This window comes from Lucilia cuprina, chromosome 4 (assembly GCF_022045245.1).
Source record: "Lucilia cuprina isolate Lc7/37 chromosome 4, ASM2204524v1, whole genome shotgun sequence".
Lineage (NCBI taxonomy): Eukaryota > Metazoa > Arthropoda > Insecta > Diptera > Calliphoridae > Lucilia > Lucilia cuprina.
Genome location: NC_060952.1, coordinates 24,324,941 through 24,351,986, shown reverse-complemented (window position 1 = coordinate 24,351,986; position 27,046 = coordinate 24,324,941). Strand labels below are relative to the sequence as shown.

The 27,046-nt window shown below is 26.8% G+C and overlaps 1 protein-coding gene and 1 long non-coding RNA gene across 2 annotated transcripts in view; both read left to right on the top strand.

Moving 5' to 3' along the window:
• Positions 1-13,406, top strand: part of LOC124419503 — a 62,893-nt gene extending 49,487 nt beyond the window's left edge. The window contains exon 2 of the long non-coding RNA XR_006940651.1: positions 13,322-13,406. This is a non-coding gene — a long non-coding RNA (uncharacterized LOC124419503). The remainder of the gene's footprint in view (positions 1-13,321) is intronic.
• Positions 13,407-13,833: 427 nt separating this feature from the next.
• Positions 13,834-27,046, top strand: part of LOC111674812 — a 66,103-nt gene continuing 52,890 nt past the window's right edge. Inside the window, exons 1-2 of the mRNA XM_023435473.2 lie at positions 13,834-14,252; positions 15,856-16,637. Coding sequence (XP_023291241.2) covers positions 16,346-16,637 — 292 coding nt within the window. The 5' untranslated portion in view covers positions 13,834-14,252; positions 15,856-16,345. The remainder of the gene's footprint in view (positions 14,253-15,855; positions 16,638-27,046) is intronic.

Here is a 27,046-nt window from a genome sequence, read left to right as displayed (position 1 = left end):
ATTCACATGTTTACAAGTAACTAAACAGCCTGTTACATTCAGACATATGGATGGCAGACAAACTAACAGACAGTCGGTCTCAATATCTGTTTGTGCACCCCTTTTTCTGCTGTACAGCTTCACCACTCAGTACTTTAAATAATATGTCTAGAAATTGAAATTGACACATTTTGATATGTGATAAACATGCGCTGGTTTTTATTTTTTTCGGGTAGATATTGTATTATTTTTAATTGTATTTAAAATACTACTAACAATAAAATTAAATTTTATTTTTTAATTAACATAATTGTAACTTCAAAGTTATGTATTTTCAGAATATTTGTGTAAAAAAAAGAGGGTAGCCATTTCAATTAAACAAATTATTTGTTAATAATAATCAAAAAATAAGGTGTTTAGTTACTTGAATGCATTTTAGGCAAATTTCTAATTGGCTACGAAGATTTAAAAGTTCGAAATTATTGAAAACACAAAATCAAAATTCATTAACAGCAATAATAACATTTCAATAGTTCTCCCCTTTAAGCAATTACATTTTTAACATAATGCTTCAAAATTACCCATTGTCCTTTTGCTATACAATTGTTTAAGTGTAATTACATTTAGAAAGCATAAAAGTTACAATATTCGTAAAGACAAACAGCAGGTAATCATTCTTTCTTTTAGTTATCCATATAACCAAGTTTGCAGTCCAGTAGGTGGCAATAGTTTAACCCATTATGTTTACACAATAATCTTAACAGGATTTAATTGAATATACAAGAAGTATTTACTCGTTTGCATTGAATTAGCAAGAGTGACATCAACAGCAGTAGTAGCATTATGATGGTCATAATTCAATATTCAATATTAAATTGCTTGCAGGTATTTTTCCTTACATACAATAAGCTATACTTTCCTTAGGACACTTCTACGTAGACAATAGAAACAATTGATTTTTGCACTGGTAGCAGCTGTTTGTTCAAAACATATAAACAAAGAATCCTAAATGAATAGAGCCGTAAGGAAGAATTCAAACGAAAAACAAATACATACAACTACAAAATATATAAACATGACATAAAGTCAAAATTTTCATATTCCAGATAATGTTGACTAATATAGAAAAAAAGAATGGAAATGTTCAAGTCATATGAGAAAAGAAATACAAATTATAGAAATTAAAAATATGAGACGTACGGTTAGAAACGATATGATTACAAATGGAAGACTAATTTGTTTGTAATGCTGGTCAATAAATAAAATATGCAATTAAGGTGTTTTCTTTTACTATTGCCAAGCTTTAATAGTTTTTGTTTTAGAAAATTATTATCCAAAAAAAATGCATATTATTTTCTCTTTTAATAGTAGAACATCTAGAATTCAATTTAATGTATGGAGAGAAAATAATAAAATCTGATTTCACTATGACTTCTATCAAAATTAATTTGGCTTGTGTAAATCATGGGATAGACTAAGACAAACTACAAGTAAGGAATTATTTTTGGGACTGACGAATAACAAGGTTTTTAATCAATGATATTTGTTTTCATTTGTCAATCTTGGAACAAACTGCAGGCAAGTTTGAGAATGTATAGTCAAATATAGCTGACCATTTGATACCCTACACTAGTTACTATGTTAAAAATTTGGATTATTTTTTTAACAATAAAAATTATAATAATAAAGCATTTCATTTGATTTATTTATGTAGAAATACATCGAGTTATCAGTGTTTATAAGTGAAATTTGACCATCAAATCATTTGCTGAATGGGGCTATGGTCAAATGAGGCTCGATCATTACAAATATGTCGATTTTTTAAAACAATTATGAGTTCAAATGCTCTATTCAGGGCGTACCGTTGTATGGCGTACCCCCGCAATAATTGACCGATTTTAACCATTTTTAATAGCGTTCGTTCTTAGGTGGAAAGAAATTTTGTAAATTTTTAATTATAAGAATTCGCTAATTTAGGATTACTATCTACTTAATATGGAAACAAATTAATATATAATAGATTCTTTACAAATTTTTCATGAATAACGTAGAAAAAAGTATAAATTCAAAATATGTTAAATTTTATTACATAATTCCATTCAGTTGGTTATTTTTTTCTGTGTAGAAATGATCTGAATTATTTTACAAAATCTGATTCTAAGAATTTTAAATATAATTATCACTATATTAAAATTATAATATAATAATGTAATATTAAACTACTAGATATAGGCTATAATTAATGACTAAAACTATTTAAATCGGATAAATAGTTTAGAATATATAACATGTCATATGTATGTAATACTGTTGAAAACAAAAATTATAAAAATTATGAACTATGAACCTCGATAATATACAAGGTGTTACGAATTTTAAAATTATAGAGAAGATTAAATTTCGAATGTGTTTATACTCAAGGGAAATGGTTGTGCTCAATATTATATTTAGTCAGAGGGACTTTATGGCGTTTAGTGAAAACTATGGACCCACCCTTTAAACAAGGGCTTTGTATGGGGACCATAGCAAATGTTGTTATATCTATTACAAGTATAATTAATTGTATGTTTTAATAAATATTATTTATGGTATTGATTATACTAAAAAGTAGACCGTAGCTAAAACTCTTTGAACCCTATTCACTACTACTACTATTTTCACTTGAAATATTTCAAAATATCTATTTCCCAAACAACATTAAATGCTTACCTACCATACTCTACAAATTTAATAAAAACCTTAAATGTTTCAAAGGAAACCAAAAATTGCATTGTATTTGTGTAGTGGTTAGTGAAAAAGCATTGCAAGCCATTTAAAACAAAAATTTATATAAATAATAAATTTAAATGAAACTTTGTTCATTCTTATACCTTGTTTTAAAGTAATTATGGTCAAGAATAATAAAAAAACATAAAAAATATAACCAAAAATTCTCTTTCTTGCTGTGAAAATACGTCTACACACAAATACTGTTGTAATTAAGACAACAACGAAAAAGGTAAAAGTACTGACTACTGTACTGTTTTTGTAACAACTGCTTAGTGCTGTTCTCAGCTGTTTCATTATTCCTTGTATATTTGCTATACAATAGTTTATAGTCAATGTACTTTGTTCTGCATTTTTTCTCTCTTTCACCTCCTTTCATTTTTAGCTAATTATAAGCCAAAGAGTTTAATGAATAAAATAATGAGTTTTGTTTTACTTTAATTTCTGAAGGTTTATGTTCTATTTCTTTTTTTGTGTTTGTTTTCATGTATAAACAAATAGACATATACAAACTCAGCATTTTTTCGGGAATGTCTGTTTTACATCCTTTAAGCTTGAAATTCTTATTATACCCTACACGACTTTAGTGGAGAGGGTATATTGGCTTTGTGCTGATGTATGTATGTTACGAATTGAAATATTCGCTCTATACTCACCTTAAAGTATATCACCCAGTCCATATACAACCGTACCCCCAAATTGGGTTTTTGAGCACATGATTATGTTAAATGTTCTAAAAATTGAAATTTTGCAGCAACAATATTTGGTTAACATTAATTACAAATACATTGCACTTAATTTTAATTGGAAAAACTTCACTTCCAATTGCAAGTAATTGTAATTGACCATGTACTGAATTTCATTGTGTAATCATTACTCTCCATGCCTGGTAAAGGGATGTTTTATTAAGATATGAAGTTTTGCCTTTAAAATGTATGGTAAATTAGATTCTTTAAAAAATGTTTGCATAACCCTAAATTTTCGTATATTTTATATACATACTTATACCATGAATGTTGTACTAAACGACGCCATGTTTTTTGGCATGGAAATTATTTTAGACAATGGACAATGTTCTTGTTCAAACAAACTTAAGAAATACCAGAACAACTTATTTATTATTATAACAAGATAGTAACACACATACTAAGATAATGAAACTAAACACTTTCAAGTCCAAATTATGTTTTGTTGTTGATGATGTTGTATTCCGCACTAATAATAACATTCATTATCACTGAACTACCACACTCAATGTGATGCTGTAAATCGTTACACTCAGGAAGTGGTGTTTATTTAAAATCTTATATATCATAAAAAAAACATTTACCATAAATTTAATTGAAGTTCAAATATATAGAAATACATTAGTAAGTTCGTTATCTAGCTAGTTAAATTAATGTCTAAATATTTTATTTTCAATCTAACTTTATTTTTTAGACCGTAGGAATTCGGAAATAAAATTTAATTAAAAAATGCTTTTAAAAACCACATTCATGAACATCTCCCTCCCCGGGGCATGTTTCCTTGATGAACAACCCTCGCTTTGACCCCAGGATTAAATAAGTACAATCAGTACCTTCTTGTTTTTAGGAGCGGTACAAACCACAGGTCAATAATTAATAAATGCTTATAGGGCAAAGTCCATCGGATACTTGTGTCTGATAGACAAGAGAGATTCTAAGTTGTATCTGTGGAAATGTCGAAAGGAAGCTGTATCGGTGGAATTTGTTGAGGCATTGTTGAGATGTAATAGCTTAATATTAAATTTATCTACGATTTTTCTTCTTGGTTCAGTGTGTTGGAGTTTATTAGAAACATGCTCACAGTAGGTCACTAAAATAAGTCTGTTAATTAAATATAGATCTGTGTTATTCGAACTTCTAATTCGTCTTCTAGGTGCTATTGCCGAAACAAGAGATGTATGGCTGGCCGACTATATGAATGTTTGTATGGTGTTTTTACCTGATGTTGGATACTGGTGTTGGATCTATCGGCACTAACCAGTGATTACCTTCTTTGTCGGGGTTAGATTGAGCTTCACTCATTAGTCATGACACCTAGCATTTCCCAATGGGCCTACTTTGTCAAGAAATTGGATAGCTCGAGTACTTGAGCAAAGTGAACATATACTGAATAAGAAATTTCATACACGTAAATTTTCACCTGCGTGCAAGATACACAATGGGTGGATAGTGAGTCGCAAAGAAGCTAACCCATTGGTAGAAAAAGACCAATGCCAACACGGTAGGTGTTCATCTAAAGCACTTTGACTTTCATTCCTGAGCATCTTTCTTGAAAAAATGTAAAGTAGGCTGAAAAAATATTTACAGCACTTTGAAAGTCTCATGGATCTTTGGGTACAATATGAGTCAGTTTAATGTACATACATACATGCAATAATTTTTACTTTGTCTTATGTATAAGTTTTTCATATTTGATACTCTCTTGTCTCTTTTGTGTGTTTTTCATTTTAAAAAACTAAGGCTTTTCGCGTTTCCGGTTTCTTTTATTTTACTCGTTTGAAAATGTGAAACTACTATAGTTGTTTGAGTTTTAGTTTATATTTCTTAAGATTTTTCACATATATTTTGAATTAGTTTATATTTTTATTGTTATCTTTCTTTCTACATTTCTTTATTTGTTGTCATTGTAGATGATATTGTTGTTGTAGTTGTTTTTATACTAAAATACAGGATATCCTAGTTTTCTCAATTTTCTTACTATTGTTTGTTTGCAAATTGAGATTGTTGTTATTCATGCTTATGTTCCTTTTTATTGCTTTAAATTTGTATATTATTGTTGTTATTTCAACTTTGTATATAATAATAACAAATAAAAAAGGCAACAACAGAAACAAAAACCATCATCAAAATGAACAAAAAATAAACATAAAGAATATAAAGAATTGAATTAAATTGAAAATGCAAAATTGAATTGTTGTCTGTGGCACCGGAAGAAACCTAAAAACATTTCTAATATATCATTTTCGTATACATAAAAAATTTTGTGTATTAAAAATGACTACGTTTTTCAATTCATTTCAATTTATTTTAAATGGTTTCTTGATATTGATTATTTAGGTAATTATGTATATGACTTATATATATATATATATATTATATAAATACTTACATCCATACATATGTATTATAACCCATATTCATAAATGCTTAGTAAATATTTTGAAGGTTTATTGTGCAATAAACCTAAATTAAGCGATTAATATCTTTATGAATACGAAAGTATGTCTCTATGTATGTAAGTTTATAGAACATATTTATAATACTTAATGCTGCTGAATTCTATGAATTTTTCGGCAGTATTTACACGGCTTATTAGAAAATCTTTATTCCATATAGAATTACGAATATAGTGAATGATATATTTATAGAAAAAAGTATAAATAACTTAATAATACGAAAGGCTATAGGTTATTGTTATGGGATTTGAAAATATAGGAAAGAAATCATTACCTACCTGTTTTTCCTTTACTTAATTGTTTGTTAATAAAGCTTAAAATACCTATATAAAGAAAATTATTACAATCATATTAACCTTGGCCTATTTAATGATACGTAAATAAAAAATATGAAAAAAACTAACAATATAACCATAAAATAACACGCAATTTTTTATTTTATTTGTTATTCATATGTATATACTACATATCTACCTTTATTTTCCTGCATATCTAAGTTTTCTTGAATATTTCTCTGTAAATGAAAAAACATTTTTAACAAAGGCGCAAAAATAAATACAAAGAAATACCCAACCAAAAAATGGTAAAAACATTCTTTTCAATGACTAGTACATATCGTCTGCATTATTTTTAATGAAAATAGTATTAACTAACTACGAAATCTTATTGCGAGTACGACAGCGGACTAACTTAACTGGGACCCAGGCTCGTATTATATGTTGTTATTTTTTGTACGTAAAACATTGAACTTTTCATTGCAAATTTTTTATAGCTTATTTTATACATTTTAAGAGTCTATTTTTTATTTTTTGTTAAAGTTTTTTTAGAGCAGATTATTGGTTGTCCTGAAGGAAGAAGTACAGACGGACTTCATTTAATCGATGCAGCAAATTATCGAAGTCAATTCGTATACTTTATTTTGCGAGTTACAAACATCACCACAATGCCAATATAACCTTCACCACTTTAGTCCCTCTACACTAAAGTTGTGAAGGGCTTAAATACTAAATAATAACTTTAAAACGATTAATATATTTTATTCAAGTTGAAAAACTGAACATTCATCGCTATAAAACATAAAGTCGTTTGTGAAATGCAATATTTATAAGTTATAAATGTTCATATGTAGTAAGTATCTACAAGTGCAAGTACTATTTACATTTGAACATTTATTTATCAGTAGTTACAAATCATGTGTTAAAAATGCTGTTAACTTAACAAATACCAGTATTTATCTAGAGCACAAGAACTAATTTAAATGAATACTGACATTAAACAGAGAAACAGATTAAACATCAAGGAGCACTTACGCAACGATAAAGTCCTGTTTTTTTTATTTGCAGCAGACAATGCAACAATAAAATACAAAACATAGGACATACAAACATGGGTGTTGCATAGTATACGTATATGTTTGCATATTATTTCATACTCATTTATGCCACAGACTCATTTAGCATTATATCTGCAAGAGTGTGTATTTATCTGTATCTGTGTGGCATGAAGATGTGTAACAACCGCAAAACACATTAATATACACTTATGAGAAACATTTACGATTGTTTATGATGAACACACATATAAACGCTTATGATGAGTGTCTTGTGTGCTTTTTGTTTTGCCTTGCCGCTGTTGCATTTATACCATATTTATATTTGCAACTTCAACAACATAAATATTAAATAAAAAACAAAAAAAAAAAAAAAGTAGAAAAAAACAACACCAAATAAACAAATGAAATTTTTAAACAAGACCAACATCAGTTTGTGCCTGAATGTATGAATGTTCTTAAATTATTGTAAGTTGCATGCATGTATGGCTTGATAATTTTGATGTGCTTTAAAAAATGAGATATTAATTTTAATTTTTTTCATCGTTTTCTTGCATCTTCTTTAATGGGCAACAAGGGAAGTTTAATAAATGAATAAAAACTGAAAAAATCACTTGCACATGTGTTTGCAAAACCAAAATACTTATGAAATATGAAAAAAAAAACAAACATGAAGCCTGAAACATATTTTCACTTGAACGCATGCCAATCAATGCGTACAATTTTTTCTTTATTCATTTGTGGCCAAAACCCTGTAAAATAATGCTGCTGCTGTTGATGACGATGATCATTCATTTGTATTCCTAAGTAGGCAACAATCTCTTCATGTAGGTAATTGAGAAATGTAAATAAACAAAATAAATCATTTCTTAACGAGAATTTTCGTATAAAATTACGAAAAAAGTTCTTATATACATGTGCATGAATGATTTTTTTACTATACAATGAATGTATTTGTATGTTCACAATGAACGTATATGTATGTTCACACTGAAAATTAAACCTGCTAGAATAGGATTATACATTTTGATGATATCAATCGATAATTGATCCCAGCATTGATTTTTAAACCAGAAAAATATATGACCATTTAAAAAAATTTCGAACCTTTATAATGGTTTTTATTGAGATTATATTTTTTAAGAATTTATCTTAAAGTTTTGAAATGCAGTATTGAACTTTGATAAAATAGACACTGTTATGTATTTGTATTAATCCAAAGAATGTGTGTACCGAATTTTATAATTGTTCTATTTTTTCTGTTGTGGCTTACCATGTATTGCCCATATGTATTAAGGGTGTCCCTCGATTGAAAATCTTGATCTCAAATTAAAAAATGGAAACAATTTTTGCTAGGACCAATAGGTGAAAAGTTACACTCATTTGAATAAAACAGTGTATGACCAAAAGGCCTAACTTTGATCCCCTCTAAGTCCGGCAGTTCTTGACTGATAGATCTGAAAATTTGTTTCTTACCTATCTTCTATCTTCTTACTATCTAATGGTACTATTCTTGGAGTAAATTTCATCAAAATCGAGTTTTTGAGTTGGGTCACTTGACATAAAATTTAATTTTATGAATTAAAAACTTTAGATATCTTCACATCTAAAGGGTTAATCATATAATTTTTGGTTTTTGCAACATTTTTCTCTGCAAAATCCAAAAAATGAAATCACTAAATCGGGCTACATTTTATTTCTTGAAACGAAGAATAGAATTTATTAATTTTTAGTATATCTTAAAAAGGGCAGAGCCTTCACTAGCGTGAACATCGTTTTGAAGTATCTAAAATTTTTCAAAATTTTAAGGATTACACTTTGTTTGTATAATTCAACACACATACAAATGTATATAATAGCGGTCAAAAAAATAAATGTTGCATACTAGAAATTATTTTATTTTTTTTTTAAATGTGTCTTGTGTTCATGCTTTAATCAACAACATCTAATAACAACAGAAACAATTTTTAAATGTTTGGGTATATTTTTAATATTAAAAAAATTTAATATTAAAAAATAATCCACAATCTGGCTTATTTTGTTCATGAATGAAAGAAACTGATTGTTGTTTATTTAACATTAATGTTTTTCATAATTTTTTTGTTGTATGCCATGTATGTAAGTAGATGTGTTTGTTGTTGCTGATGATGTATTCGGTAGATTTTTTATGTTTCTCTAGCAGCATGCAAACAAATGTGTAAAAGTATTTGTTGTTTGTGTATTTTTTCTTAAATAAAACACTGTTGACACTTGCTTTTGTTTAAGTGTCATTGAAACTCTATTTTTTGTATTAATATATTTTTTGTTCACTCGCTCTTCGTCATCATCGTCTTTGTGTATTTTGAAACATTTGGTTAAAGCTTCCTACAGGAAGATGCTTATCAAAATAAATGAAAGAATAAAAAAATAACAAAATAAATAAACTTTAAGAATTACAAGAAAAAAGCAAAAAATATACAAGGTTATTACTAAAAGGTATTTGGAATTCGTTGAGCAGAATATGGCATGGGCGCACATCCGCCATTTTTAATATTTAGTATAAAAAATTAAATTAAACAATTTTTTATAAAAAAAATCTGAGGCTCAATTAATACTAAAAATTAGAACAGCACTTCTTACAAAAACAGAGTGCAAGTAAATTTGTAAGATGTATATTTGTTCATATAGAATGCAAAATGTTACATAAACTAATATTAAGAGCCATATATGCCTTATATGCCACCGTTTGTAATACTCTCATCATTCAAGACCTTTCTGAGTTAGTGTGGATCGTTGTCTAAAATTTTTAAAAAAGAAGTTTTATTCTCATCTATGTAACCTATTGCCACATATTAATCTTTTAGAAAAAATATTGAAAAATTATTTTTTTTTATTTTTTTTTTTTTTTTCAATTAATGCCTTTTTTATTTTCTTTGGCACTTTTTGGTCACTTAGTGAGATATGTACTATGTTTTGCAAAAATGTCATACTTTGACCTGGTGTAATTCAGAAAGTTTTTAAACGTAATTCAGAAAGATCCCATAGGACTTACATTGATGATAAATACTTCGGTATCGAAAGTTGGGTCACTTGACATAAAATTTAATTTGATGAATTAAAAATCTTCACGATTCTTACTTAGTAATACAAATGTTTTTGTTTATATGTTTTTAATAATGTTATAGTCACTTTACTGCTTGGTCTCGTTTTGTAGCAAAAACAACAAAAATTAAAAAAAAAAACTGTTTGTTGAGGTACTTCACAATATTGTTGCTTCTAAATAAAGAATATTTCTATTAAAAACAAGTTAGATTTCTATATTTGTCTGTGCCGAATCTTATATACCCTTCACCAAGTATGTTTTAAAAAACAGTTTTTATTTATTTTGTATCTCTGCACACATGTCACACATAACATAAACACAAACAAATAAGAATTATTGAAGATTTGGATCTTGAAAATATCTGGAGTCTTCAGAAAATTGATTTCAACAGATAGACAGACGGACAGACAGACAGACAGACGGACATGGCTTAATCGACTTCGCTATCTATAAGGATCCAGAATATATATACTTTATAGGGTCGGAAAATTATATTATAGAAATTACAAACGGAATTACAAACTTATATATACCCATCTCACGAAGGCGAAGGGTATAAAAATAATAAACATGTGATGAAATCACAACAACCCTTAACCTTACAAAGCGGACAAATGATGTTTACCAACATTTTTAAACTTCCAATACAACATTCATTCATTATTATCAACATGTTGAGTAAACAATGTTTAAGTGGTCACACACATTCGCATTCCAATAAGAATATAAACATTTTTCGTCTTGTAAACACAAATTATTAGTTCTTTTCTTTTCCTGTTTTTATTTGTTTGATATTTATATGCGGTTTTTAGCAGCTTCATATTTTTCTCTAAACATTTTTTGCTTGTAAATTGGGGGTGTTTCTTGAGTGTCCATGTTTAGTGTCTCATACTCCACAACAACAACACATCGTGTGGGTTTTGTTTTGGAGTTTGTTGTAAATATACGATTCACATCAACTTCATTCGTCTGTCATCCGCTCAAGGCGTATAACGCGTAGTCCGTATCTGTATTAAACAAATTTTATGGTTTCAAATTGTTAACGTTTCATATTCAGATGCGTGTTAAAATATTTCGTGTTTTCCGTTCACTTTTTTATATTGATGTATGAAAGTGTGCGTGAGTGAGTGCGAAAAATTACATGAAAAAGTTTTATTTCTCTTAGAAAGAGGTGCGAAGGAAATGTTTTGGGTGTGATTTGATATGTTACACACATTAAATTAAATATTAATATTTATGAAAATAAAAGATAATACATATTGGAATAAAATAAGAAATATTTATGATGAAATAAAAATTTTTAAGAAATAATCAAGAAAATTGTATAATAAAAAATATTATGGTTTAACGTGTTTAAAAATAATTATTTATATTGAAAGCTGGATAAATATTTAATGTTCTAAAAAGGTAAACTTATGTTACAAATATTAAAGTTTATTTAAATGTTAATTATGTAGTTTAGTGGTAATATAAATGTAGCTAAATATAAACAGCTGTTTTTGTGGCTTACATTATAAGTCTAATAAATTTTAAATATTGCAATTAGAAAAATTTTTAACAAGGTCAGGTTATTCCTGACCTTTGTTTTTGTTATCCTAAATTGGGAGTTAACAAAATTATATTCACAATATATCATCCCATCAAAATATTTACTTACGTGGTAAATAGATAAGTAATACTGTGTCAATAACTGCTTCTTTTTTCGATGAAGAACAAACATAAATTTATTCAAATGTGATTACTCGACTAAGTCCGACCACAGCTACAATATTATAAAATTCAAAACGCCTCTATCCTGTAAAAATTATTGGAGTACATGATCCATTTAAGTAATTCAAAAACTACTCCCTTGTACGCATTATCGGAGTACATAATCCGTTTAATAGTCCTATGTAATGCAGGCATGGATTATTCTTATTTTTGTTGCAAACAACAAATCATAACAAGGAACCATGTTGCGAGTTATGTAATAGCATAATTTATACATGGGAGTAGTTCTTGGAATTACTCCGAGGATGGATTACATGTTCCTCATCTATTGTTACAAGGAGTATGTTTTTTCATATATTTGTATTATTCTTGAACCAGTCCTAGTTTTTTGCAGGGTATGTAATTAAAAAACTGTTAAATTTTGTAAAAACAAAAAATTTTTGGACTAATATTTAAAAAATATATGTATTTATGCTGTAGAAATATTTCCAAAAATCGTTTGGTGTGGATTTAAATAACGTAATCAATAGGCTTTGAGTATATTAACCCATGAGCGTCTGTCTGTCCACTTATGTAAATCTTAGTTATAATCAATAAGTTTTAATGAATCTTGTTACCTTATTAAAATGCTAAGATTATTAATAAAGTTTGAAACAAGTAGAAAAGTATAGTCGGACATGGCCGGCCATATAGTAACCTACACTATAAGAAACTATGAGAAACTTTTATGTTGAAATTTATCTTAATTTCAAAGTATTTAAGTAAATTATGAATATAAAACAAATTTTTTAAATAAGACTTTAAGATTCCTTTCCGAAAATTACTTTATTCTTATTAAATATCATATTTTTAATTTAATAGAGCTCGGTCTGTATTTGAGTACAGCTGACTTTAAAAAGTCCTATTCCGAAAATAACTTAAATTAATTTCGAACTATATCATTCATTATATATTAAATGAGAGTACATCCGAAATTTACTTTAATTTAGGGCTCATATAGAAAACAAGATTTCAATAACTCAAAAACACAATTACCTTATGTAAACTTAAAAATGTTTAATCTTAATATTTTTTGAAATTCTAATATATCAGCAGGTGTTGTTAAATTAAGATTTATGAAACTAGCACTTAACGTTTTTAATAATTCTGTTAGAATTTAAAAACTTGAAAAAATTTTATTTATGTATATTGATTGCTCTCTAAAATATAATACTAAATAAATACTTTTTTCTTTCTCTCTATTTTTTTGCAGACGAATGCCATTGTTTATGTGAAAAATCAAAATTTATACGAAATAAATAATAAAATATTCCCTAAAAGCTATAAAAAGTAAAAACTATAAAAAACTGCATAAAATACCTATATAAATATATACATACATCAACTGGATATGCATTGAGAAAAAAAAAAAACACCACCATGGTGTAAAACTCAAATTTCAAACTATAAAAAAATTCAGCACAATTATGCAGCATCAAATGCTAAAACACTAAAAAACGAGGGAAAATTCAAACAAACGAGAAAAATCCAAAAAAAATTAATAAATAAAAAAAAAATAAAAACATTTGCCATGATGTTATGACAAGCCAAATAGAATGATATAAAACATTTTGGTAGTATCAGACATAAAACAAAAAATCCAAAAACACACAACTGAAATAAACAAATCAAAATAAACAAGAAATGCAATTTTAAATAAAAAACAAACATAGAATATATCGAATTTTTTATTAAGAATAAAACAAGCTAAATCAAAATAAAAACATTATGTCTCAAACAAAAACCTAAATTAAAGATAAACAAGTTTTAAAGAAAAAATCAAAGAAAATGTTTTAAAAAAGAGTGAGTGCATACAAAACGAAAATAAATGTTGAATTTTATTAAAGTGTTAAACACGAAAAGTAATCTAACACTTCTTATTATAGAATATTTATGATATAACATTAGCTAACACTCCCAAAAGTCTGTCTAATCAGACAGTGAAAAAGTGTATGGTCTCCAAAGTGTAATGTAAATTCAAAATAAATTTGTTAAACATAAAATTGTAACGAAACAAATGCAAACATTTTGTAGGCAGGAAATTATTAATTATGATAACAACAGCTACAACTACAGCAGCAGCAACAACATTAACGAATGAATTGAAACTAATTAATTTGCATGCAAAATCTTAGACGGAGTATGTAAGTAAGAGTAGGCTGTAAATGAAAATGAATAGATTTATCTAATTAATTATTTTAGAAAATAAGCCAGATAAAGTCTGAGTAAACTGTTTAATATTTGGAGAAAGAAATCCTTGCAGGCAAGTGGAAAAATGATAAAGATGTTATAGTTTTACACTTGTGTTAGAAATTCGAACAAAATTTTATATGATAAACATTTTATTCAACGGAAAATTGTACTTAAGCCACTTTAAAATAACATCCTATAACGCAAACTTTATCAAAATCAAGCCATATAGCTGGTCTCAGGCATCCACAAAGCAATCAAACAGCCAACCAAACATTAAATGTACATAAGATGCAAAAAAATATTTTTTTCCTTTAAGTTTTAGCCAAGTTTCTATGCAAAATAACAGAGATGGATTATTGAATTAATTTTTTAATTCGTCTAAAATACGTATTGTTTTTTCTTTTCATTTTAAAAAAATCTTGGGGAGAAATTTAAATTTCTTTCACGAAATTATTAAATATAGTAAATGTATGACATAGTGAACATATTAATTTTTTAATTATATGCTAGACCACTATAGTGGGGAGGATATTATGATTTTGTGCTGATGTTTGTAAAACCTAAAAATATTTATCCCATACCCAGCTTAAACTGTACCAATTGGCTGAAAATCATTTCAATCTAGCTATCTCTTTCCCTCCGTCCATCCGTCTGTCTGGCAATGTAAACCTTGTGCGTATTTTACAGGACGTGGTTTTCTAGGATAAATTGATAAAATTTTGCTCTTGTATAGGGGCTATTTGAAAAGTGGACCGATTTTTCCTATTTTTAATGTGTTTCAAACGAAACGACAAAAACCATATACCCGCCATTTTTTTTTTTGATGATGAATATAAAAATGACTTGAAGGTCAAAATTCACTTATAAGCACTATTAACAATATGAAATTCTACATAAATTACTTAGATGTAGACGAAAATCTCTTTTTTGTCAACAAATTGTAAAAATACTGCGGAATTACAAATTAATTTCGTTATTATCATAAAAATAATCTATATTTTTAATATACGCACTGATCTTTAATCCCTAATAATTTTTTTTTATTTTTGGTTCCTGCTTAAATTGAAATCAATATATTTAAAATTATAAAGTTCTATTTTCCATCTCTGAGTAAAACATCCATTATTTTGTGAATTAACGATGTGACGGAGTGTGTGTAAAGATGTACATTGAATGAATATGAGGCATTCAACATTAGAATTTCTATTGTATATCAGAGTATTAAATGAATTGTTTCATCAAAGTATATAAAACTTCAGAAAATTTGTATAATTAGAACCAGGAAAATCAGCTTATAAACATTCCAATAACATATTGGCAAAATAATGGAGTTTTTATCTTTACACAAAATTAATATATAGCAAAAGACATCTTTTTTATTTTATTTTATTTTATTTTTTTTATACACAAGATTTGTTAAAGTTAACTGCTTATGAATGAAATTTATATTAAAGTTTATAATAATGTAAACACAACAATAAAGTTTAGATATCTTTAAACTCCTGATTATCTGCAATGATAAACACGATTGTCTTTTTTTATTATTTCTTGCAGAAGCAGTGTGTGAATGACGTTATTTAAAAAAAAATCACTGAGAAAAAAGTACGAGAAGAAACTCATTGATGATCATAGAAAAAGTGTGAACTTAAACGAAACATTTGTACTGTTTTTTATAAATTAAAAAGAAAAATACAAATCTACCATACAGACTGTATTCATGAACATTTTTAATTCAACGATGATGGTGATATGGTAATATTGCGTCTGTTCTATTGCCGGCTGCCATAATGCTGTCATAAAATATCAATTTGCAATTTTTCAATTTATATTTTAAAACTTGTTCGTAGCCGATATGCATATATATACATACACATGTTTAAGAGTATAAACATTATGATACCATAATAAGTGGTATAAAAAGAGAAAGGAAAGAAATAATAATTTTTAGCCGTTTTCAGATAAACAAACAACGATTTTAAGTAAAAGCAAAGTGTTTTAGAAAAATTTATAAATTTAAAATTTAAATAAATAATCACTTACCAAAATGTTCGGAAAAAATCCATATTTTCTGAAAACTTGTATTACAAATTCAACAAACAATAACTGCCAGTGTTTTACCTGCCCCAGTGAAAGCAACATCATGATGTCTCATGTTAAAAGAAAAACTTGCAACACAACAGCAGCAACAAAAATGACTCATAATACCAACAGCAACAATTCCACCTGCAGTTCAGATCATCAACAAAAGATACAAAGAACATCCTCCTCATACAGTTCATACAGTCATTGTAATTTATTTATTATTGGATTAATTTTTATTATAATCGCTTGTAATGGTAAGTACTGCCTTAATATAATATTATTGTAAAATAATTTTATTAAAAGCTTTTAAGCTTAAACATATAGTGAATACAATTACAATTTTATGGATTTACAGTTAGGAATATTTTTAATATTTGAGTTACATTGAATTAATTTTTCTTCATTTGAGGTGAAAATGCGCAAAAATATGATTTTAAAAATACACAATATTCAATATAGTATATAATAGTTCAATCACTTGGTATATAATGTTTTTAAAAGAGTATACACGTTTTGTGCCTAAATTTCTTTTAAATTATCGACTACCGAAGATTAGATTCAAAGATATGACAATTGTTTAAAATTTCTAGAAAACTAAAGGGATTTAATGTCTTAAAGTACACAGAAAAAAATTAAATTAAAAATGAAAAAGAAATCATAACGCCAAGTTTTTTAATACCCTACACCACAATAGTGGGGAGGGTATTATGCGTTTGTGCTGATGTTTGTAACACCCAAAAATATTGGTTTTAGACCCACTTTAAATTATACCAATTGGCTCAGAATCACTTCCTGAGTCGATTTAGCTATGTCCGTCTGTCCTTCCGTCTGTCTGTGTGACTATGTAAACCCTGTGCGCACGCTACGGGTAGCAAATTTCAAGATAATTTGAAATTGGTCCATTATCGGGCCTTTAGGGTCATAATCAGTGTTGACACTTTGGTTATTATTGACCATAATTGGTTATTTTTATTTTGCATGTGTACATGTGAATTATTTTTTCGTTTTGGTTACTTTTTGCAAACAATTGAACTAAATGTTGTTTGCTTTTATTCCAAAAATAAAATTAAAAAAAAACTTCTTTTATCTCTAGTTTAAATCAATTATGTAAATATACATATCGTGCTATTTTGAATTTTGGTAATATGTGTATTTTTTTTTACTATTCGAAATTTGCTTATTAATACAATTAATACATCTACTGGTTATACACAAAGATATTTTTCGATATCTTAATTGGTTAGGATTTAGCAAAAGTACCTATGAGTTTTCCACATATATATATAATGAGTTGATTAAAATCATAACAACACCGTAATATTATTTTATTTACACTAGTCAAAATAACACCGTGACTAATGAATCCTCTCTCTCCTTTTGGTGCATCCATGAACTTAAAATCACTTTTTGGGTCTTTTCAAACACGTCCGTCCTTCCTTTAATATATCTATTTTTAAGTAAAAAACTCGCGATACTTATATGAAAAAAATTAGGTGGGAATAGTCTACGTACTTAGTAGATTATGTCCTCCAAATTAAATTTTAAGTATAATTGCAACTTCTATATTGTATTGTATACAAAATTGTAATTACATTTAAACTCGTACGACGAACAATAATCGCGATATATGAGAAGATGATGACCTTTGACTTCTACTATCTCACCATGACTTTTAGTTCTTTATTTACATTTTCTAGATGATGTTGTATACTAGTTTTTATTTTTCCGTCTTAAATTCTATATTTTGGTCAATTTGTCGGATAATTTGGATAGATTACGTTTACAAATATTGCTGAAGTTATGCTAACATCCGCTACATGGTATTATAATTTAAACCCAAATTTCGAACGAAATCTCCAAATCTGTGCATAAAATGATAAGAATTTTATAATTTAAAATTGTTTTCCAAAAAGTCATATGTGGAGTATTTTTAAATTGCGCTAAAACGCGTTAAGAACTCAGTTATTTTTTAAAATAAATATTAATTGCATTTGTTAACGAATCTGCGAAGAGACATATATTTATTGCTGAAAACACGTTAGAGTCGAAAAGAAACAAGATGGAAAACTGAAATATTTTGCCAAAATATTTTTTTTTGACCCAGTTTCGGTCAACGATTTCACCTAGCCCCCATATTATGCCCTATTCAGAAAATTACTATATTGCTTAAAAAAGCATTTATAGCGATGAAATTCATTATAAAAAGTTTTATTGGAAATGTATTTGTCAAAATTTATGAGGATCGGTATATAATTGAATCTATCCCTCATAAAAAGTCTCCTCTGAAAATGACTTTAAAGCTAATAATATACTGCAATATAGCAACAAAACACAACATAATCAAGTTTTAATGGAACTAAAATATCTCTGTCAGATTTTATGAGAATTGGTCCATAATTGACCATACGTCTCATATAAGATCTCGTAAAGAAAATTACTTTAACGCTCATAACTGTCTCCATAATAATAATTATAACATAGTTCCACTTCAGTAAATGAATTTGTTATTTTGATGTCCAAATGTAAACATAAAACAAATAAAAATAATTTTGTTTACTTTTTTCTTAATTTGGTTATTTTTTATTCGAATTTTGGTTAGAAAAAAAAATTTATTGTGGCAACACTGGTCATAATTACGTTAAATGTTCTATTATATAAAAAAAATTTGCAAAAATTAGTTTTATAGAACGATAAATGACACTACTAATTTTTATAGTGATCGGACCTCATTTGACCCTAGCCCCCACACAAACTCTCCTCAGAAAATGTCTTGAAGGTCAAAATTCACTTATAACTTCTAATAATAAATCAATTAAATTCTACATATTTACCCTTACTCCCCTATGAGCCCTCTTGTAGAAAATCTCTTTTTTGTCAATTATACGTAAAAATATTCCAAAATAGGGTTAATTAACACATTAAATGCTTTATTTTTTTAAATTATCCACTTTTTTAACATACTGACTTGTGGAGGGTATTATATAGTCGGCAATGTCCGACTATACATTCATACTTGTTTTTACTAAAATAGGAATTATCACAAAATTCGTAAAATCAAGTACTCTTGATACTAATATTTTGCACTGTTAACACTGAAACACTTATACATTAAATTTTATAAATCAAATAAGAATTATATCAATTAAGAATCAAACAAATTTGTTATAAACCCAACAAAAATAATTAAAAAATCGAAATTAAATTTAAGAAAACGATTGTTAAGAAAAAAATTGTGCCTATTTTTCTGTGCACTAACTTCCCCAATTAAGTATAATTTAATTGGAAATCAATGCAGTCATAAAACTACATTACCACTGCCTAATCTCTATCGTAATTGTTCTTGACTAGCCTCAATATTAATTGGTTAACTGCCATAAAACATTGCCACAAATACTAACTTCAACGCAATGTAATAAATAGAGTAGAAAAATCCTGAACAGAAATTTGTAATTTTTTCTTCTTTGCTACTCTATCTGTTGCTTTTGCCGGGAAAATATGTTTATGTCCCTGTTGTAGTAGTGGAAATTCCTAACGACAATATTGTCGCCAATCCCTATTGCTGTTGACTATTTGAAGTAATTAAACAGAAAACAACTACTTCATTGAAACTTGCATTTTATACTAAAGGATGCATTATGCTACTACGCCATTACTGAAATGATTGCTGCTATATATACTATAGGCCTCAAAAGACTGCATAAAGAGAAAGAGCATAGAGCCTTATATATAAACTGCTACTAAGCCAAACATTAGTGCTAATGTTATCGCGCTTTAAGAACTCATTTCAAATCAAAATACAACTACTCGTTGTTGTTGCAGTTCTTGTAAATGCAGCACAAACAACGGGCAATCAACGCAAGACAACATTTACGTAGTTGTATGTAAAGATCACAAACGAGACAACAAGCGGAAATGATAAAATGTAGAAAAAACGGGGAATTATACATATAAATTTACAAAAACAATACGGTGGGGTAAATATTAAAAACTCTATAACTTTTTTCTAACATGAGTATTTTTTTCATATCTTTATCAGCGAACTGGCAGTATAGAATAAATTATATCATTTATATAATATATATAGTTCATAACACATCTTAATATCGCCCGCACCTAACAGATTATATAATGTATTTTAAGACCTTGAAGACGGTATAGTTATGTTTTCCGCCTGCCCGAGTTTAACAAATAATTATATTTTTATTTAAATATAAAATAATTCCGAGGTTATATAAGACTCGGAATTAAAATTATTCATTTTATACCCACTGTGATTCTTTTGCTGCAATCTACATATATCATGTTTTACTCATTTGAGTGTGTGTGCGTGTTAGATTTAAAAATTACTTTGAGGAACTAAAGGCGCCTCCTAATGCTCTTAGTTTGAGGAACAAGAAACATAAAATTTTAAATGCAACCACTTAAGGGCTAATTCGGCTGTCAACATGTAATAAAAGGCTGTCAATATTATACATATTGTTGTTGTTGTTTTTACATCTCTTAATATAATGCACTGCAAGATACTACTTGAGAATTAGTAAGTATTAGTAAAGTAAGTACTTGGGAGGAAGTACTGTAGCGTATATTTTATATAGAAATATGTTTATATATACGAATGTTTAGTGTATCAAATTTATATGATATTGTGTCACTTTAAAGAGTTGAGTAGAAAATACTCTAAAAGTGTTGACATTCTATTGACACATAAAGTGGCAAATGGTGTGTCATATACAACAACAGTTAGTCATTTAATGAAATCATTTTATATTAGTATTAACAATGTAAACAATCTGGTAGTTAAAATTGCTTGTCAAAATCTTTTTATCCAAAAATTCAGAATAGGTAATAGCTCTGTAAATATTTGTAACTTCTTATAACTCTTTTATTTATACATGTGTTTTAGGGTGTCCGTGGAAATTTTTTTTGTAGAAATATGATACGTATTAATGTAAAAAAATACAATGAAAATAAAACAAATTTCATAAAGGACCTCAGTTCCCCAACAGCGATTAAAAATATTGATCTCAGTTACATATGATAAAGAATTTTTTTTTGGTATATTTTCGAAATGTGTCTCAAAAATTCTGTAATTTTTGGCTTATTTGGGAAAAATAATCAAATAATTGATATTTCTGGTCCTCAAATCGGTAATCTTTCCAGTAATCAAACAAAATTATAACGTTTTTGAGACCCATTTCGAAAAAGTTTAGATATTTATTTTTTTTTCTAATTATTTTGAAATTATGAATTTATTTTTATTGCATTGAGTATATTAATACGCATCTGTTTACAGATATGAGACATGAAATGCTTAAAAAGACTATTCCTCGGGACACTCTATAAAAAAATGAAAATAATAACTCTTTAACTAATTGTTTTCACACAAACACATAACAATGAAACTCAATCTAAATAATATAAATTTCAAGCAATGCAACAATCTCAAGTGGTTTTTCCATTACTGTCACAGCTGTTGAAAATGATGATGAGGATGTTCTATTTGTTTTATTTTTTTCAATTGCATTTTGTATTGATTACACTATATTGATTATAAATGTGTGCATTAATGTGCATTTAGTCAAGTGTTAAGTGTTCTTGTGTGAAATTTCATTAAGATTCATTTTTTCAATGACTTTCTTTTATTACTATTAACTTTAATTTATTTCAAAATAATTGCCTCTCTTATGGCTGAAGTACAAAAATAAAGTGTGAAGAAGAATGGGCAAATAAAGGGTTTTTATTACTTGCCTTCTTGATACTAAAACTTTGATTTGTATCTGTTTAGCTGGAAATAACTTTTTCAACTGCTTATTTTTTCCCAAGAAAAACAACAAGAAAACATTAGAAAATTTATTGTTATTGTTTGTGTGTTTTTTCTTGTTTTCATCTTAATTTAAAGTGATATTATTTTCACATTAATAGTATATTGAAAAGAAATATAGGATTTTAATGACCCCTTGCGTTTATGCTTAGAAATTTATTGTTCTATTATATTATTCTTGGGAATATTTTTATTAAGAAATATATTTTTCAAATTTAGCTTTTAATAGAAATAAGCAATTGAATTTATGAAAGTGTTTCTTTTTCTTAAAAAAAATAATTATTTATTAAATAAAATACATATTTTATTTATTTCTAAGATTTTTTTTATTAAAACATTGACCCAAATTGTTCAAAATTGTCAAAATATTTTCATAATTTCATAGTCTATTATATAGGCCTATTGTAAATTATTGTATAATTAGCAACAGTTTTACATAAATGAAAACATAAATAATTTTTGCAACAAAGAGAGAAATTACAAAAATGAAAGTGTATCAATACAAACAATTTTTTAACATACTTTATATGTATAAAAAAACTATTAATTTATATAACACAGCATGCAGCACAACATGTCATATACACAGATTCATACATACAAAAACAAAAACACAAATAAAAGACTTGTTATGAGGCAGATTGTTTTGTTTGTAAAAAGAAACATGCAGACATACATACATAACAAGGGTAATAAAATTTTCATTTTTGTTAAAACCAAATATAACAAATAGTTAACATTATATGTAGCTAAATAAACCACTGTGGAATTTTTGTCAATAAAATTCGTATAAATATTATTTTGTATGATATAAGCCTACCCCTCGTTTTAAACAATGTACTCCAATGATTATGTTATTTCGTACCATTTCGACATATTTTTATGTCTGTCTGTTGAAAGCACGATAGAGTCCGAATGAAAACAGCTAGAGAGTTGAGGTTTTACATATATATTTCCTATAGGTAAGGTTTGTTTGATGTTAAAAATGGACAATATTGGCCCGCGTGCCCCGAAAAAAGCTTAAACGTTCATAACTGTTTTAAAAATGTGAGTATAGAGATGAAATTTGACATAAATAATTCTTATATAAGCCAGATTCTCTCTACCAAATTTTAGGAGAGTCGGTCCATTATTAGCTTAAAAATAGGAGTTTGACGCTGAAATTCGATATTCGCATGTTTCTTACAAGTAAAAATCTATCTACCTAATTTTATGTAGATTTTTTTTGCTTAAAGAAAGTTTCTGCCATATATGTATATAATATTTCAATTCAAATGTCTGCCCTTCTGGTGAAAATTTCATCCAAATCGATTTTTTAAAATGGGCTACTTAACATGAAATTACTTTTAATCCAAAATTAAAAAACGACTTAATAAGAAAACAATATCTTCAATTTTCTTTGGAAACTATTACGTGTTTTTCATAACAAATTTTACTCAAATACTGCTATTTAATTTTAATGAATTTAATATTTTATTTTTTATTTCATTAATACTAAAATATGTTAAAAAAGTACAAAATTTTAAATTTTAATTTACATAAAATGTATGTATATATTGTAAGTAGAAATTGTGGTTGATTGTAGGGAGTAAACATATTAAATTACAATTTATAAACGAATAATAAATATAAATTTGTTGTACATATATTCATATTCATATGAATATAGAAAAACAAATAGGCTTATTAAATTATTTAAATGTACATAAACATAATACACCTACACATATTCGCGTGTGTATAATGTTGATTTTCCACTTGCAATTTAAAACCGGAAACGGATATTATAAATATGTATGTATACATACATGAATGTAATCTAGAATTTGTAGGTAAACAGAAATTAATAGGAGATTTGTTTACAAACAGAAATATAGTTCGAAATTCATTCATACGCAAACACGTGTCTGGTAATTTGCTCAATAATTAGCTTTTTGTTTGTTTTTGTTATCATTTGAATATATGTATGTATTTTGTTTAGACATTCTAATTGTGATTACAGTTTGTGAGTTCGGTATGCATTATAAAACCAATAAAAGCAACTATAAACTCACAATTAACTGTTTAAATAAATGTTTTAAGGATATAAAATATACATGGATTGGGTCATAATTGGAAATATATATGTATGTACATGTGTTTGTTGTTATGCAAGGACAATGACCAGTATCATATTATTTTAAAAGTAATTTAATATATTCGTAGGTACATACATATGCATGCTAAACGGGAAACAAATATAAAATAACAAATAGCGTAAAACAGATACAAAATTAAATATAGAGTAGTTAATGACATCTTTGTATAAATCAAAATTAGTTTTTTAAAAAATTTGAAGTAAAAATATGCGAGTTTAGTTATATAAATAAAATAAATCTTAAATTAAATATTTTTAATCATACATATATGTATCTTTGTACAAAATTGTATTACATATGTATCTTTGAACGACTTATAGTTAACATAAATGTTATATGAATGTTTAAACTAATAGAACTTTTTATTTTTTTATTCTCGAAACATTCATTCAAAATCTTGGTTGAGTACAAACGCGCTGAAGGAAAGCAAAACAGAAATCGTAAAGCACACATACACAATGGCTCAAGAAGGATTTCTTTTTTCGCAAATATTTCTCATTACGTTTTGCATTAGCATTGAGTGTTTGGTTCAACTTATAATCTTAGGGTTTTCAAGTACTAACTTGTACTAAAAACTAATTGACTTCAAATTTCAAAAATGATTTTAAATTTTAAACTGAAAACTTTTTTTGTATTTTTCTACATTTATTTAAAACAAATTCTATTAATTCAAATTTTAATTTTACTGAAACTATCGTTATCTTATTTTCTTTAGATAAACATTTATATAAAGTGTCGATCAAAAATTTATTTCAATTTAAAAAAATAAAATTGGTAAAAATAAAAAAATAGTTCAGTTCCTAATAACTCACTTATATTAAGATATACATCTCAAGTTTGCACAATTTATTAAAAGTAAATATACTTGTCTTTCAATTGACGGGAGCTAAGACCAGTTATATGTAGACTGATACAATATTTCTGTAAACCCAAAAATTTTCTTTTTAGTAAATCCTTAAATATTGTAAAATAATAAACTTTAGTTTTTTTATGAGAATTTAAATAACTTTCATTATGAAAAATATATAAATTCGTTATAGAACCCCTAAACTAACATGATGCCTGGTTATTTGTTTTTCTCTTGTTTATACTACTGATCCACTCCGGTAGTTGAAGTAGATTCTTAGTTTTCTTCTAGGTTTATTTGAAATGTTTGTATCTTTTGGTTAAACCAAACATTGTACAATTTGGTTTCTTCTTCATAATCAAGTACTAAGCACTGGACACATTGAGAATAAGAATACAGAAAATAGAAGTTAAATTAAATTGAAACAAAACGAACCACTGCTTGTGGTATTTTTCATAAACTTTTCTATTTATTTTGTGGATATGCATACTACTAGAATTTTTTTGTTTTTACTCGCGTGATAGTGATGTTATTTGAACATGTAGTGTATAATAGTGGAAGATTAAATTCTGCAAAAAAAAAAAAAAAAAAAATTCCATGCGTATTTGCTGATTGTGTTGTTGGGGTTTGCGTTCCTAAGGGCTGCCTTTTTGTTCACCATTGAATTCATTTTATAATTTAGCGGGTGGCCTATGTTTCTCGGTTACGTTACGTTTATGGTTATTTTTCTTGCTTTTCATATATTTTCCCTATTCATTTTCCAATTTTATGTTGCTTATTTTTTTGGAGTTTTTGTCTTTTTTTATTTCAGTGGCACAATACAAAGAGAATCCATGGGTTTTATTTGTTCATATGCCGGTTGGATTTATAGTGGATTTATTTGTTTCCATATTTCTATGGTGGATTTTCGTTATCGTATTTTGTTTTTATATGTCTATGTATGTATATATTTTTCTGTCGTTTATTCTTGATCCTCTTTCTATCGGTTAGTGTGTTTTTATTTTTTATAAATAAAATATTTTTTGAATTTATTAATAACATGGGATAAAGGTTTTTTTGTGGAATATTAAATGGCTTTTAGTCATACAGACATATATTTTTACAAATTTATTTTTAATTAAAAGTGTTGTTACAAAATTTTCTTCATTCCAACTCTTTCTACATACATATGTACATATGTATGTAATTACGAGTTTTTGGTAACATTTCAGAAATGCTCTGTAACAATTTTATGTTAAAATATACAGCGGAAGTAAATTGGAATAAAATATTTGGATATTGTTGCTTTAAATTAAAATAATTAAAAAAAATTGCTTAGGTGAAGTATTTATACTTTTAAGTTTCTACTTCACTAATATGAAGCAAGAATTTTTTTAAGTTTTACAAATTTTTATACTAAATTAACTAAAATGCTACTACAAAAATATATATTTATCCTTTATTGTATAGTTAATCTCAAGACCATTATAGTTAATTGAGCTTTAAAAATTAACACAAGTGGTTCTTGTTTTTTTGATATGTTGAAAATGGCTACTCTAACAAATATCTTTCTTCAAAAATATTTTTTCGAAAGTATAAATGAGATCTCATAAAATCTGAGCACTTACACTTGAATATAATTTCCTTGTTAACGAGTAGATAATAAGAAAAAAATAAAAACATAAAAAAGCATCGAAAACTTGTAACAGGCCTTAAGCCAAAACAAAAACAATAAACATTTACAAATGTTCCTACAACATTGAAAAACATCTGAGTCTAGTAAATGGACGGAAATAAACCAAAATAACTTTATTATAACCCAAAGCAATTTTATATGTTTTACACTCGTATGATGAAAAAAGAGAGCAATAAATGTTA